Genomic DNA, 14,801 nt, shown 5'->3' with positions numbered 1-14,801 from the left:
AGACAACCCCATAGCTATTTTATAGTTATTCTTCACGTTTCGAAAACCCTTGTCCAAGGAACCCATGAATATGGACATCTTCCATATCAATAAGTGCAACTTTCCTTTTTTGGAATTCACTTATTCTTCTTCCCTTAAGTCATAAAGTTGTTTCTCAATTTTATTTCTCTTTCTTTTTCTCCAAGATACACGCTTGCTCTCCAAGTTTACACGACTCCAGCTCAGCACCTTACATCCACATGGTCGTCACCTTTCAACACGTCGTTTGCGTCAACAACTACGTCATCGACTATTTCAAAGCAGACATCTTGCATCTTCAATCTCCCCCTTTTAGCTTTGTGTGCCGATCAAGCACAACATTCTTCTAGTTCAACAACCACGTTCCTCACCTGGAAACTTCCATACTAAATGTGATTTTCTCCCCCACGAGATGTGCGCCACACCATGCTTTTCTCCCCCACGAGATACGCATTTTCTGGACCAGAACATCACCATTCTCCCCATGCTTGATTGCATACTAAGCTAAAACAGATGCTTAGATGTCAAGACTTATAGACACACCCGTCTGCTTCTTCTTGCGTAATCATGATACAACTCATCCTGCAGCAGAATAACAAGTATTACATCATGCTCTGACGCACCTGTCGAATAACCTCTCGACCCATTTTTGTTGAGGACCTGGCTTCCTTCATGTGTCGTCATCTTGAACATGAGCTCTTCCTCATCCACACTGAGTGCACTTTTCACTCATTGCTATTGTTTTGGAATGATTTCACTATCACCCTTTTGATGATCACCTCGCATTACTTCCTGACGCACTTCGATCTTTTTCCCCTTTGTACTACAAACAACTCCGTGTTCTGGCTCCAAGCTTGATGCTTCTTGATCAACCTCAAGATCACTCCTAACAAAGTTGCACCCTTATTCTGATGTCTCATCCTTTATCTAATCAAGTAAATCACTCTTGGCTAAGAACGAGTGGCGGATCCAAAAATCTTTTTGAGTGGGGACATAAAAGAAAAACTAGTAATAATCAAAGTTTTGGGATGTTTGAACCCATGTTTAGTGGGGGAAAAGAATAATTTTTAATCAACTAAGCTACATAATTTATTGTGTCCTTAATGCACTTTAGTTTAACTTTATATTATTGTGGTGGCAACTGCCCCCTTGCTGTTACACGTAGATCCGTCACTGCTAAGAACACCTCTTCAACCCTCTTGGTTTACTGAACGTATTGTTTACTTTTTTGGCCATGTTCCTACTCTTCTCTCGAGCAAAAAATTTCACCTTCTTATGTTCAACATTCCCACATAAACAACAGCACATCGGATGTTGCATCTTTTTTGGCCTGACACAGTTGTTGATGCACTGATCAGTCTCATTCATTGTATCAGATGCACAACTATGCTTCATAACCTTGTCTAACATGCATGTTGTTGCACTGATGTACTATCTTCACACTGTTATTGCTACGCGCTGTAGAACTTCCTGTCGTACTCATTGTCGTACGTCCCAACGTACGTCGTGACGAACTTCTTTGGCTCTACCTTTTGATGTGCTCCCTTGCACGAAGTGTGATAGCCCCTTCTGATGTACATCCTCAGTACTCGCAGCTCCATGATATCCTAGTCCCCAGTTTACCTTGGCTTGTTGTCCCATCGGGAGTATCTTATCCAAGTCTTTGGTTCCACTATTGAGCATCTTGATCCGCTTGTGACTTTCAGCCAAATCACGTTCAAGCATCATTCATCTCTCTTGTTCACCAGTAACAACTTCTCTCACCTTGTAAACCTCATGTTCAAGAGACTCATTCTTCTTTTTTAAACCCACAAGTTCTTGAACTAGTTCTTCGACCAGCTCACTTTGCTTCTCATTCTGCTCATGGCTTTGCACCAGGTCGTGTTGCAATCTCAGATTCTCTTCTTTGAGCTTCAACCACTTGTTAAGCAGCACGTGATACTCCTCATCATCTGTATCAACATCTGAATCTAAGGACTCACTATATCCCTCCTTTCGTGCACCAAATGCAACAAGATTCTTCATCACCTTTCTTTTATCATCTGATTCTAAATCATCAGACGACTGCAATGAAACTCATTTTTCCTTCTTTGAGTTTGGACATTCACGCCGTATGTGTCCAACGCCTCTACACTCAAGAAACTTGAGTTTCCTTTGTTGTGCTACAGGACAGTCATCCCTTATATGACAAACGCCTTCACACTCAAAGCACTCGAGACCTTCTCTTCTTCTGCTTCTGCCACGATCCCCTCTCTGGCGACCATATTGATTTTTCCCACTAGAGTCATTCATCATCTTACCATAATTCCTAGCCATCATACCCACGACATCTTCAACCTTCTGAAATCTATCACCATTTTTGTCAGCTACAAGCGTTATATTCCTTGATGTACTACTCGTCGTAGAGACCGAACTACTGTATGTTTTCATCTCTTCTGCTTTCAGGATACCCACAAGTTTGTTAGAATTGAGCTCACCCGTGTTTGTAGTCATCTGCAAGACCGCCTTGTGAGCTGCAAACTTAGTTGGAAGACAACGTAGTAACTTTTTACCAGCTTCTTCTCTTTGTACTTCTTTCCAAGCACAAATGCTTCATGCGCCATATCACTGAGTTTCGCACTGAAACTTGCCACATCATCATTATCAGACCACCTTAAATTCTCAAACTGCAACCTAAGATGATCCAGGTGTGTCGTCTTAACACTTTGATCCAGCTGTCCACGCATATTCATTGATTCCTCGAATCATCTGCTTCATGCAAGCCTTCCAATGACCATACTGGTCCGCATTCAACATGATCGCCTTCTACATCGAAACAATCGTGTCCATCTTCACCTTCAGAATTACACCGATAACCTAGGTACCCCGCTCTGATACCAATTGTTAGTGCAAAGATGACACTACAATAGTACTACAAAAAGTAAAACAAGAGACAAAATAATAAAAGCAAACACCTATGCTTTATTAGAATCTCCTTAAACAATATATTACATGATCTGCTTAATTCAACATTCACACGCCTAGTGTTAACACCCACCCTAACACACGCTACTGAAAGATTTCTAAGTTACACCGCTTATGTCTCTCTTCCGTCAAGTAATTAAGCAATTGTTTCGACACGACCAAGAACACACTCAAGAACTACTCTCTCTATCAAATCAACATCTGTGTGTATATCTCGATACAGCCGACCCCATAGCTATTTTATAGTTATTCTTCACGTTTCCAAAACCTCTGTCCAAAAAACCCATGAATATAGACATTTTTTTTCATATCAATAAGTGCAATTTTCTTTCTTTTGAATGCATTTATTCCTCTTTGCTTAAGTCATAAATTTGTTCATCAAATTTGTTATTTTTTGCTTTTCTTCAAGATATACGCTTGGTCTCCAAATCTAAACAACTTCAGCGCATCACCTTGCATCCACATCTTCACCACTCAACACTGCGTATGTGTTAGTAACTACGTCGTCGTCAACAACTACCTCAAAACACACATTTTGCTTTAATAATTTTTTTTTTCACTCGGTTCTATATCGAAACAAGCTTAAGTTGGATATACAGGTTTTTGATGAAAGTGAATAAGAAAATGAAGAAAAAAGTGAATTAAAATGAAAGGAAATGAAGGCAGTCGGTTTAGAATCAGAAGAATCTCAGGTCAATGTAGATGAAGATGTTCAAATATTACAATATTGCCTTTCATTAAAAGGAAAAAAAGATCCAAATAACATTGAAAATAGATGGAACTGTGAGCTATAACGCATAAATCTTTGTCTTGCCACCTGATCCAACGCTTTTGTTTGTATTTTGTTTACAAATGTAAAATTTGTATATAAATATATGTAAAAATTTTAAAATTAATTCTTGATAAATTACTGTTAGTACTCTCTAATATATATTTTTTTAATTATTAAGTTCATACCAACCAATTCACGCATATCGCAATCTACAAAAATGGAATGTCTCCATAACGAAAAATACGCAAGAAAATGAATTGTATCAACAATTTTTTTTGTTTGAATCCTGTAGTTTCAAATAAAAGTCGAAATTCGCTAAAATTTCTCAGCAAAATGAATCACTCTCTTGGTTTATTTAACTTAATATTTGTCTCATTTATAATTGAAAATAAAAAATAAAAAATACAGAGAAAAAACATACCTCCAACCTGGGTCCCCCACCTCGAGAAGTGTCTTTATCTACACTTTTTGTATTTTGTTTCCTCTCTCCCCCACCATTCTTTCTCTGCTGCTCCTGCTCCTTCTCCTTCTCCTTCCATTGTTCCTAAGAAAACCCTTTTCATGTCTTCCTCCTCTTCAGCTTCCGACAACGGTGATTCCAGCGGTGGTCTCAGCTCCGTCGCCGGTAGAAGTGGCGGCGTTTTCGAGGCCCCATCTCCATCTCGCCCTCGCCACAGTGCCAACGACGTCTGGCCGGAACCTTTCCTCGAATCTCTTGCCGTTCAAGTTGCCGTTGACGCTTCCTTATCTACTAGCCCTGTCGACGCAGCACCTGCTCTTGCCAACGTTTTCCGGGTCAGTTATTTATAATAGTTCCGTAACGTTCTAGATACGTGTATGTTCATTTTATAGAGTAGATCTTGCTCGACGAACATGACACTATCAGAATCGTTTATTATGTATAAGCTAGCAAAATTAGCCACATAGATCTAACAAAGACAAAACGAAGTCAAAATCAGGGGAGGTATACAATCTCGGTCTAGTCAAATGTACTGCTTGTTTCATTTTGTACTTTAGGTGTTGATTCTACAGGCTTAGATTTGTTTTTGAATATATTTCTATGGTATCATTGAATATATCCAGTTTAAAATTTTCCCGATACTATATCACAAAATCATAATGTATTTTTTTATCAACATCATAAACTCATAATTAAATGATACTAGAAGTTATATCGAGTGGAATTATGAAGAGACAAAAAAATAACTGACCTTTGGAAAGGTAACCGCCCTTTCTGTGTTTCTATGATGGGTCCAAGTCCAACTTTTTTGTCTAACAAGACGACATTAACTTGATGTCTCTTTCACATATCATATGGTTTTGGGACTATTTTCTTTTTTCGTTTTAGAAACTTTTTGTCTTCCATGTACCTAATAAGTTTATTTCTTTTATTCTTTGTTCACTCGGAAACTTTTGATACCTTTTAATGTCTATTTCTGGATCCACAAAGGCGAACGTACAACCCCTCGGCCCCCAATTTCGTTTTGTATTTTTGAGAAATCGGACATGTAAATTCTAATATTAATACTAGGGCAGAAAATCAGGTTTTCTTTTACTTGTTGCCTTTAAGATCTTCCTTTCTTGGCATGATGAAATTATAATTTTAATAAGAAAAATCCACTTTTTGACTGAAAAGTCCTTCGGATAATAATTAATTTAAACACTTTCTTGACTCAAAAATATCGACAATTAGGCACAGTCTTTAGTCCAATGGCAGATACATTTAATAGTTGTTTTAATCTATTTATAACGGTATTTATCTTTCGAAAATCTAAAAATCAAATCTTAGAGAGTGACGTCTCAAGATAGACTCGTAAAACTAGAAAATGTCGTTGAACATCTTCAAGCAAAAAAATATATTTAAGAACATCTAAAAGAGAATGGCAAAGAAACCTACAAGTAAGGTCCTGTCTTTTTTGCTTTGCCAATGTTAAGTCATATATTATTATTGCCACATTTAGGTTATTAGATACATACACTGTTTGAACCCAAAGAAAGAAGAAGATACATATACAGAAACGATTAATGTTCACCATATACATGATTTCTGCAACAAACAAAAAAAAGTATACATGATTTATGTATTCTCTTAGCCGTACATGTTTTGCTTTTCAATTAAACTATGTCAAAATGAAATTGCTGCTTTTTTGTACATCATATATATATAATGTTTAGTTTTTTGCTCATATCTAGTACCGAGGAATAACATAGGAGTACATATGTGCATTTTTTGCGTCCTGCTTTTGTTAATTTTTTCCTGTCAATATTATGATCCAGTGAGTAATGCATGCAGTGCTTCTGACAACTCATTCGCTTTTTCGTATATCTATATGTGAATATCTATCAACTCCATGGTATTTTTCTAACATATTAAACTTTCAAATTTGCATTTAAATATCTTATTAGAAACTCCAGTGTGGTTACAGCATAACCCTTTTGTCAGAGATTGAAGGGTTTAAATAGAGTTTTCATCGTTGGTTTTCACTTTGAAATTGATCATGGATTCATCTTTTCCATCGAAGTGGGTTTATCTTTTGTTTTTTATCCTAACATTCTCAGTCAAAAGAGACGACAGTATGGGCACTACATATGCCAAAAAGCACATGGAACCCAATGTTATGGGTTTCTTAGAGCACGTGGTGTCTCTAGATTATATTGTGTTCTTTACATTTGAACACTAGGCTCTGGTTGTTAACATTACTTATTCTCGTAGTTATTGAAATTTTACTTCTTCCAAAACAAATATTGATTATTTAGAATGAAAATTATAATATAAATTATATAAAAAGTTTCACTATATTTTATATATTATTAAGTCTATCATAAAAATAACAGTTAATAATAATTAATCTAATTATTACCAGAAAAATAAATATCTTAGAAACAAGGTATAATATTTCCTTTCAGTTCTTATATAGATATATCTTTTTTTTTTATATAGATATATCTTAGAACATGTTTTCACTGAGTTTTCATAGGCAGTTTTCTAAGTACTAGAATGAATTTTATTGTATATGGTAAATGTGATCATGCCCTAGATTATTGTATCGTGGTCTTAACTGCTAAATGTTAACCTATAGCTTAGCTTGATGTATTATCGTTTCAAAAATGAGTTTCTAGAGCGGAAGGACGAAGTTAAATACAATGCATTGCGTTGATGAAGAATAAGATATACACGCTAAATTATGTATACTATATACATATGTAAATGTAGAAAAATGTAGATACACGATATATTATGTATAGTATACTATATACATACGTAAATGTGGAGAATGTAGGTCCACGGATTCTCGGAGAGAGAGAATCGTGTGTTACACATCAAGTATATAAGTGTAAAATTTATGTATTTATGGGAAGCTCTACTTTTAACAAAACAGGCTTAAAGCTATCCTTTCTTGGAAATGAAAGAGAGAAGGGCATGCTTCTTCTTGGCAAAGTCGTAATCTCATGTTCAGCTTCAATCTGTTACTTCCTCTCGTTTTTTTTTGTTTGACAACTTCTCATTTAATATCTTCATCTGTCCACTAATAAATTTACCTCACAATACAGAAAAAAAGCACCTAAAAAAACCATAACGTGCTTTTAGGTGGGGAGGGGGGGGGGGGGTATTAATATCACATTGATTTGCTTTTTCTTTTGACTTGCGAGTAGGGCTTCTCTCGTTATTCCCTTTACTAGGGCCTCTGTTGCTAAATCTGTAACTTGCAGAGATTGATTAGTCGCATCAAATGAACATATACATTACTAACATTCTCGTAATAAATAATTTTTAAACAATGAGTTGTATTTTCAATAAGACATATTTACACAGAGCTTGTGTCTGAGTCTGTCGTTGTCTTTCCATCATCCTCCTAGTCCCTATAGAGTTTTTCATGCTTCGTTGCAGGCCTACTTATTTAATTTTAACTAGAGGCTATATCTTCTTTCTATGTTTAGTTTTTCCCTCGTCATTTTTTGTATTTAACCACTCTTCCTCTTGATCTTAAATTTGACTAAGTTGGAATAGCTTCAATTTACTAATATTTGTTTTTATTTATTAATGTTAAGTTACGTACCAACAAAATTTTATTACAATAGTATCCATTCTAAACTTATATATATATTCATGTAAATATAGGATTGCAGATTAACTATATAGTTGCTAGTAATATCAATTCAGCTCTGCAATTTTAAGCGTAATTTATTCACTGTATATAAATACTCTCCCTTATGTGACATTGAATTATGAAGCTGATACTAACGCTCTCTATATTTCACTAATATTTGTTATTATAGGTATGCACAATGTGGCAGGCTGTTTCTCGTTCCGACCATCTGTGGCAACTCCTATCTCACCAAGTTTGGGCAAGAACACGTTTAATGCACGACACATGGCGAGATGAGTTCATCTACCGACATCGGACGGCTAGAAACTTCCAGACGCGTTCCTACGTACACGTCACACTCAATTTTGATCCGTCTGACGTGGACGAACCGGATAGTCTCTCTTGCCGCTGTCTCAGACTCTCTGATCTCTATTTAGCTGCGGGTTTCGCCGACGGAACAGTTCGTCTCTTTCACTTGAACAGCCGTCTCCACGTCAGGACGCTACGTCCGCCTCCACGAGACCGGTTTGGACGATTTTCCCGAGCAGTCTCGGGCATTGTTATCTCAGATTCGAGATTGGTTTTCGCCACGATGGACGGAGACATCCACGTGGCGGAAATTAACGGCGTGGGTAGTCACACGCGCACAGCTTTCGTCGGAGATATTGTTAACGACGGCGCGTTAGTGGATTTCACGGGCTGTGGACGCTACTGGGTCGGGCTTTTTGCTGGTGTTCCGGGTCGGGCTTTTCACATTTGGGATTGTATCAACGAAGAAACAACATTCGTTGGTGGTTCACTCACCGATCCAGAAGCTGTTATGGGATGGCACACGTTAACGGAGCTAACGATGTCTCTTGGCCGGCTTCGAATCTCCGGTGGAGAAACAGCAGTGGCGTGTACACGATGGAGAATCACGGTGATTGATCTGAGAAACCAAGGAGTGATCATCGCGGAGGACGAGGAGCAACGGAGAGGACTTATAGTGACGGGTTTTGATGCTAACGATCAGGCGTACGTTAGAATGGATAGTAGGGGTAACGCTATTGTGCGCAGAGTGAGGACGCAAGAGACTGTTTGTGAGTTTCGTGTAAGTAGAGCGGCGCAGAGAAGAGTGATGGGCTGTGTTAATAGACTGCACGCCTTAATGTGCGCAGGAGGAGTGATGCGCGTGTGGGACGTACAGAGAGGAGGAGAATATCTTTACAGTTTTAGAGAGAGAGTAGGAGAAGTTGATGCTATCGTTGCCAATGATAGACATGTGGCCGTTGCTTCATCTTCATCAACGGCTGTGAGTACTATACATCTGTGGGATTTCGGTGCTCCGTAGAGTTCCAGATTATAACGTGTGGTTGATTAATTAAAAGGAGATAAGGAACCATTTTCTCTGAAAAAGCGAAGCCCTAAACCTAGGTGTATACGTAGGGTTTCTGAATTTTAATTTAATTTGGAAAGTGACGGATTGGAGATGGTGACAGGAGGGTGAGATTCACAAGGGAGATTGATTATCTTCTACAGAGTTTGACCAAAAGTATGTTACTGTTTTTGCTAAAACCAAACAAAATGGACTTTTTCTTATCGCTTTTTCTGACGTTTAGGGTTCTCATATCAATTCTGACGTTGTACGAGATGTTATTTATTTTCCATTTCTGTTTTTATTTTTGTGGTTCTGTATAATTATTTGAAAGTGTTAAAACTTTATCTAGAAAAATATTTCACACGCGGTGTAGGCAGAAGCAAGACCAAAACTGTAGAAGGGTTTAAAAGTGAATCATGAGACCAAGAGTTTTGGTTGTTTATTAAATGCTAAGAACAACTATTATTATTAAACTTTTTTATAGGAATTTTAATTATTATTATTATTATTATGATCATTATTAGAGTCGATTTCTAAGTTGCGTTCTTCTAGATCACATAAATTGGATTACATAGAATAAGAAATATAAGAGAGTTGATTTGGGCTGGGCAAAAAACTCAGATCCGAAAAACCGAACCGAACCCGATCCAAAAAAATAGTACTAAATCCAAACCGAAATTGATTAAATATCTTAACGGAATCAAAATTTTGGTATCTAAAGAACCGAAACCGAACCCGACCCGAACCGAAGTAACTCGGGTACCCTTATGTAACCGAAATAGATTTATATACCTAAATATATTACTTAATTTTAAATTTAATATATGTTAAAAACATTCAAAATATATAATATACTTTTAAGTTGTCTAAAATACTTGAAAATATACATAAATAGTCAAAAGTAAATGTCTAAAATAGCTAAAATATATTCAAAACACCAAAATGCTTGAAATATATATTGATTTTCAATCCAAATTAGGCATGGGCGTTCGGGTCTTCGGGTCGGGTTCGGGCCGGTTCTTTTCGGGTCCGGATCTTTTCGGGTCCTAAATATTTAGACCCAATAGGTACTTAGAAATTTTTGGTTCGGGTTCGGGTCGGTTCTTCTCGGGTCCGGGTCGGTTCGGATCTATAATTAAAATACCCATAAAATACCCGTAATTTTTCAGGTCCATATCGGGTCCGGGTCGGGTTCGGGTATTTAGGATCTGAAAATGACATGATATACCCAATTCCATTAACTTTAGTTGAATATTTATCATATATATCTAAAATTTTACAAAACAACTTAAATGAAACTATTAATAATTAAAATAAAACATTTTAAAACTCTAAATTTTACATTTTAAAACTTTATATTACTTTTAAAATGTTAAAAAATAATAACAAATGTTGTTAACAAAAGATATTTCAACTAAATCATAAAATAATATATATATAAAATAGAACACAAAAACATCATAGTTTTAGATATACATGTTTTTAAGTCGGGTACAAATCGGTTCTTATCGGGTCGGGTCTATTCGGGTCGGTTCTTTTCGGGTCCGGGTCTATTCGGGTCAGTTCTTTTCGGGTCCGAGTCTATTAGGGTCGGTTCCTTTTCGGTTCCGGTTCTTTCGGGTAAAAAAAATTTAGACCCAAAAGGTACTTGTAAATTTTCGGTCCGGTTCCGGGTCGGGTATTTTTGGGTCGGTTCCGGTTCGGGTCTTCGGGTCCAGGTTAAAATGTCCAGGCCTAATCTAAATATTCAAATCAAACCAATTTATATGTTAATTTTAGGTATTTTGACATATATTATTACAAATTTATATGTAATATATTATTTTGTTTTATAGATTTTGAGAAATTTTAAGCATATAATGAATATTAAAATTTTAAAAATAATTTAAATGGGTTATCCGAATCCAAACCGAATCCGCAAAGATCCGAAAAGAACCGAAATTTACAAATACCCGAATGGAGTTGAAATCTTTAAACAAGAAAACCCGAGCCCCGATTAAATCTGAACCGAACCCGAATGGATACCCGAACGCCCACCCCTAGAGTTGATGATGCAACTGTTCAGTTCTGATTGTTAGAATTGGTGCATTTGCTCTGTGCCAAAGTAAAATGTTCAAAATGACTGTCAAGCTAATATAACCATAAAATATTATGTGAACTTTTATACACAGATATTGCAATCTACTTACTATATATACAAGTAATTTAAAGATTTTTCTTTCAATCTCAGATACGTGGTAAAACGATCTATCTTATTAAAGTAGAAGTACTTTAAGATTTTGTTTGGCAATATAAATAGTAGTTTAAAAAATAGTGTTGTTTGGAAACATGGATAACAGTAAGTTATAAAAAAAAAAAGGGTTTATACTATTAAAAAAATTGAAAGTCTATTACATTATATTAAAAAATAATGAGTTTATGTTACTTGACATACATATTCAAATCAAAATAATAATTTAAAATTAATTTATATCAAAAATTTATTCAAAAATATACATATATTCAAAATTTAATTTTTACTAACATATTTTCCAATAACCGTTATAAAAATGTTTTCAATATATATAAGAAATAGGCCTGGGCATCCGGGTCTTCGGGTCGGGTATTGTCGGGTCCGGGTCCTAACAATTTAGACCCATATAGGTACCTGTAACTTTTCGGGTCGGTTCCGGGTCGGGTCTTGTCGGGTCCGGATTGGTTCGGGTCTATAATTTCAATACCCGTAAAATACCCAAAATTTTTGGGTATATTTCGGATCCGGGTCGGTTCGGGTATTTAGGATCCAAAATAGACCCGAAATACCCGAACTGGACCCGAAAACTCTAAAAATACCCGAAGAACCGCAAAAATACCTAAAAATTTATCCACAATCAGACCCAAAAACCCAAAACATACCCGAATTTTACCTGAATACCCAAATTATATTTTCTAAAAATCTAAAATTTCACCAAAAACCTACAATTATACCCGAAAATCCAAACCCGAAACTTTAAAAAAATCCGAAATACCAAAAAATACCCAATCACCCAAATATACCTAGTATATACAATTATTTGCTGGTAATTCGGGTACCTGAACGGGTCTCGGGTAGGACCCGGACCCGAACCGAGACCCGCGGATCCAAAAAAAAGACCCAATAGGTACTTAGCATGGATCCGGACCCGGACCCGAACCTGTATTTTCGGGTCGGTTCCGGTTCGGGTCTTCGGGTCCGGGTAAAATGCCCAGGCCTAATAAGAAAAATGCAATACAAAGCTCAATTTCAAACACCAACTTAAATTATGGTTTTTATATTTCACATTGAAATTTAAAAATATAATATATGTGATTATTTATATGATTGTACGTATAAAATATTATTAATCATAAGAAAACTTATTTGATGGTACATATAAAATACGATTAATTATATGATAACACATATTTTTATAACTTATAATGACACATATATAGGATATATAATAGTGATTAGGGGTGGGCCTTCATGTTCGTTTTCGGGTCTGTTTAGGATTTCGTGTTCGGTTCAGATTTTTGAGGATTCGGTTCGGATTTGGATAACCAATTTAAAATGGTTTGGTTTAAATATTTGTATAGAGAATTAATAATTATTTAAGTATTTTTAGAGTTTTGAGTATATTTTAACTATTTTAGATATTTACGTTTGATTATTTGTATATATTTTCAAGTATTTAAACGAATTTAAAAGTATCATATATATTCTGATGTTTTTATATACATTAAATCTAAAAATAATTAATATATATAAGTATATAAATCTATTTTTGATACCCAAAATACTCCGGTTCGGATCAGATTAGGTTTCAGTTCTTTAAATACCAAAATTTTGAATAATTTGGATATTTAATCGATTTCGGTTCGGATTTGGTACTACTTATTCGGATTGGGATCGGTTCGATTCTTCGAATTTGAGTTTTTTGCTCAACCCCAAATAGTGACATAAAAACAAATAGCATCATATTTTTTTAGAAATACATCTGTGCGTCCGCGCGGATCAAAATCTAGTTTAGTTTAATATCTGTGTATTTATACTCTAACCCAATTGTTTTGTAGAATTATGATACAAACAACAAATTTTTATCTTATATGAGTGTCTTTTTTTTTCTTTTTTTTAATCTGCCTTTTACAAAATTCATAATAGAATGTTTGACATTTGACATTTGACTAAATCCCTGCGAAGTTCCAAAATTATCTTCTTCAATTGCTCAATAGTCATGTTCTTCCCGTGAATCTCATCTATAGCTTCAATCAAATCTTTCTTTGCCATCCGTATGTATCAACCTCATCAAACCATCGAATGAATTTACATTCACCTCCTCGCTAGCACAACAAAAAATTAACAACATATGAAGGAACTACAAACCAATAAATAGAGAAATCACAGTTTTTTGTACCTTGTATCGCTCACACCCGTAGAACCTTTGATTTTTGTCATTCAATGTTGATATATCTTAGCCTGCAACCCATAAAAACAAAGCACATTTCCTCCACTCCCCTTGCTCCTTTGAGTTTTTTGGATCTCTCTCTCTCTCTCTCTCTCTCTCTCTCTCTCTCTCTCTCTCTCTCTCTCTAAAATTAAATTTGTAATTCTCACCATGTTATAATTTATTTTGGACATGTGGCATGGAGAATCAAATAAGCGTTTAAATATTCTCGTATTTGGCATGTTTTCCACCATATTAGATTATATTTGGTATACCTAATTTTTTTTCCCTAAAATAAATTTAGTTATCATAATCAAAATTAGAATTGAAACATGATTATGTTGGTGGTTACAAAGGAGTTTTTTTTGGGTTCGCCATTAAAATGATAACCAATAATTTTTTTTAAGTCATGATCTGTTTATGAAAAAAATAAAAAGTAAAAAATAATCATAAGATAGTATGAATTGCCAAAAAAAACTTTAACGTTGTTAACGCCATTTAGCAAAACCCTAAACTCTAGCCGTGAGGAAACCTCAAAAACCCTAGGAAACATAAACCCTACCTTAGAATTTAGGGTTAAGGTTTCTAGGGTTTAGGGTTTAGAGCTCTCCAAACCAATTTTTCCTATTAACTCTAAAAATGTTGTGAATTTATTTGTGGAAGATGTTATTATTATGGGTCGGTCGGGTTGAAATAATTAGGTTGGGTCGGATTAGTTGGTGTATAACCTAGTTTAGGTTTAAGAAATTATGGACCGACTCCATCAATTAATGTTAGAATCAATTAAACTTAAATTTGTAATTCTCACCATGTTATAATTTATTTTGTACATGTGGCATGGAGAACCATATAAGTGTTGGCATATTCTCGTACTTGGGATGTTTTCAACCATATTAGATTATATTTGGTATACCTGAATTTTGTCCCCCTATAATTAATCTTGTTATCCATAATCAAAATTAGAATTGAAACATATTTTTTTGGTGGTTACAAAGAAGTTTTTCTTGGGTTCACTGTTAAGATGATAATCAATAAAATTTTGCCACACCATATTTTGTTTATGAAAAAAGTAAAAATAATCATAAAATAGGATTTAGGGTTACAGTTCATAGGGTTTAGAGTTCCTTGGATTTAGAGTTCCTTGGGTTTAGAGCTTAAAA

The 14,801-nt window shown here is 35.3% G+C and overlaps 1 protein-coding gene across 1 annotated transcript; it reads left to right on the top strand.

Moving 5' to 3' along the window:
* Positions 1-4,078: 4,078 nt before the first annotated feature.
* LOC106395330 (transcriptional regulator STERILE APETALA-like) lies at positions 4,079-9,543 on the top strand. Its single transcript, XM_013835824.3, has 2 exons — positions 4,079-4,549; positions 8,033-9,543. The coding sequence occupies exons 1-2, from the start codon at positions 4,316-4,318 to the stop codon at positions 9,170-9,172; spliced, it is 1,374 nt and encodes a 457-aa protein (XP_013691278.2). The 5' UTR covers positions 4,079-4,315; the 3' UTR covers positions 9,173-9,543.
* The last annotated feature ends 5,258 nt before the right edge of the window (positions 9,544-14,801 follow it).

This window comes from Brassica napus, chromosome C4, assembly GCF_020379485.1.
Source record: "Brassica napus cultivar Da-Ae chromosome C4, Da-Ae, whole genome shotgun sequence".
NCBI classification, from domain to species: Eukaryota; Viridiplantae; Streptophyta; class Magnoliopsida; order Brassicales; family Brassicaceae; genus Brassica; species Brassica napus.
This window is presented reverse-complemented; position numbering and strand designations above follow the sequence as displayed.

What these genes read in the sequence shown, in the direction of transcription:
- LOC106395330 (XM_013835824.3), top strand. Translation starts at nt 4,316, where the DNA reads ATGTCTTCCTCCTCTTCAGCTTCCGACAACGGTGATTCCAGCGGTGGT. An exon ending in CTCTTGCCAACGTTTTCCGG is followed by an intron (nt 4,550 to 8,032) that starts GTCAGTTATTTA and finishes TTGTTATTATAG; the next exon opens with GTATGCACAATGTGGCAGGC.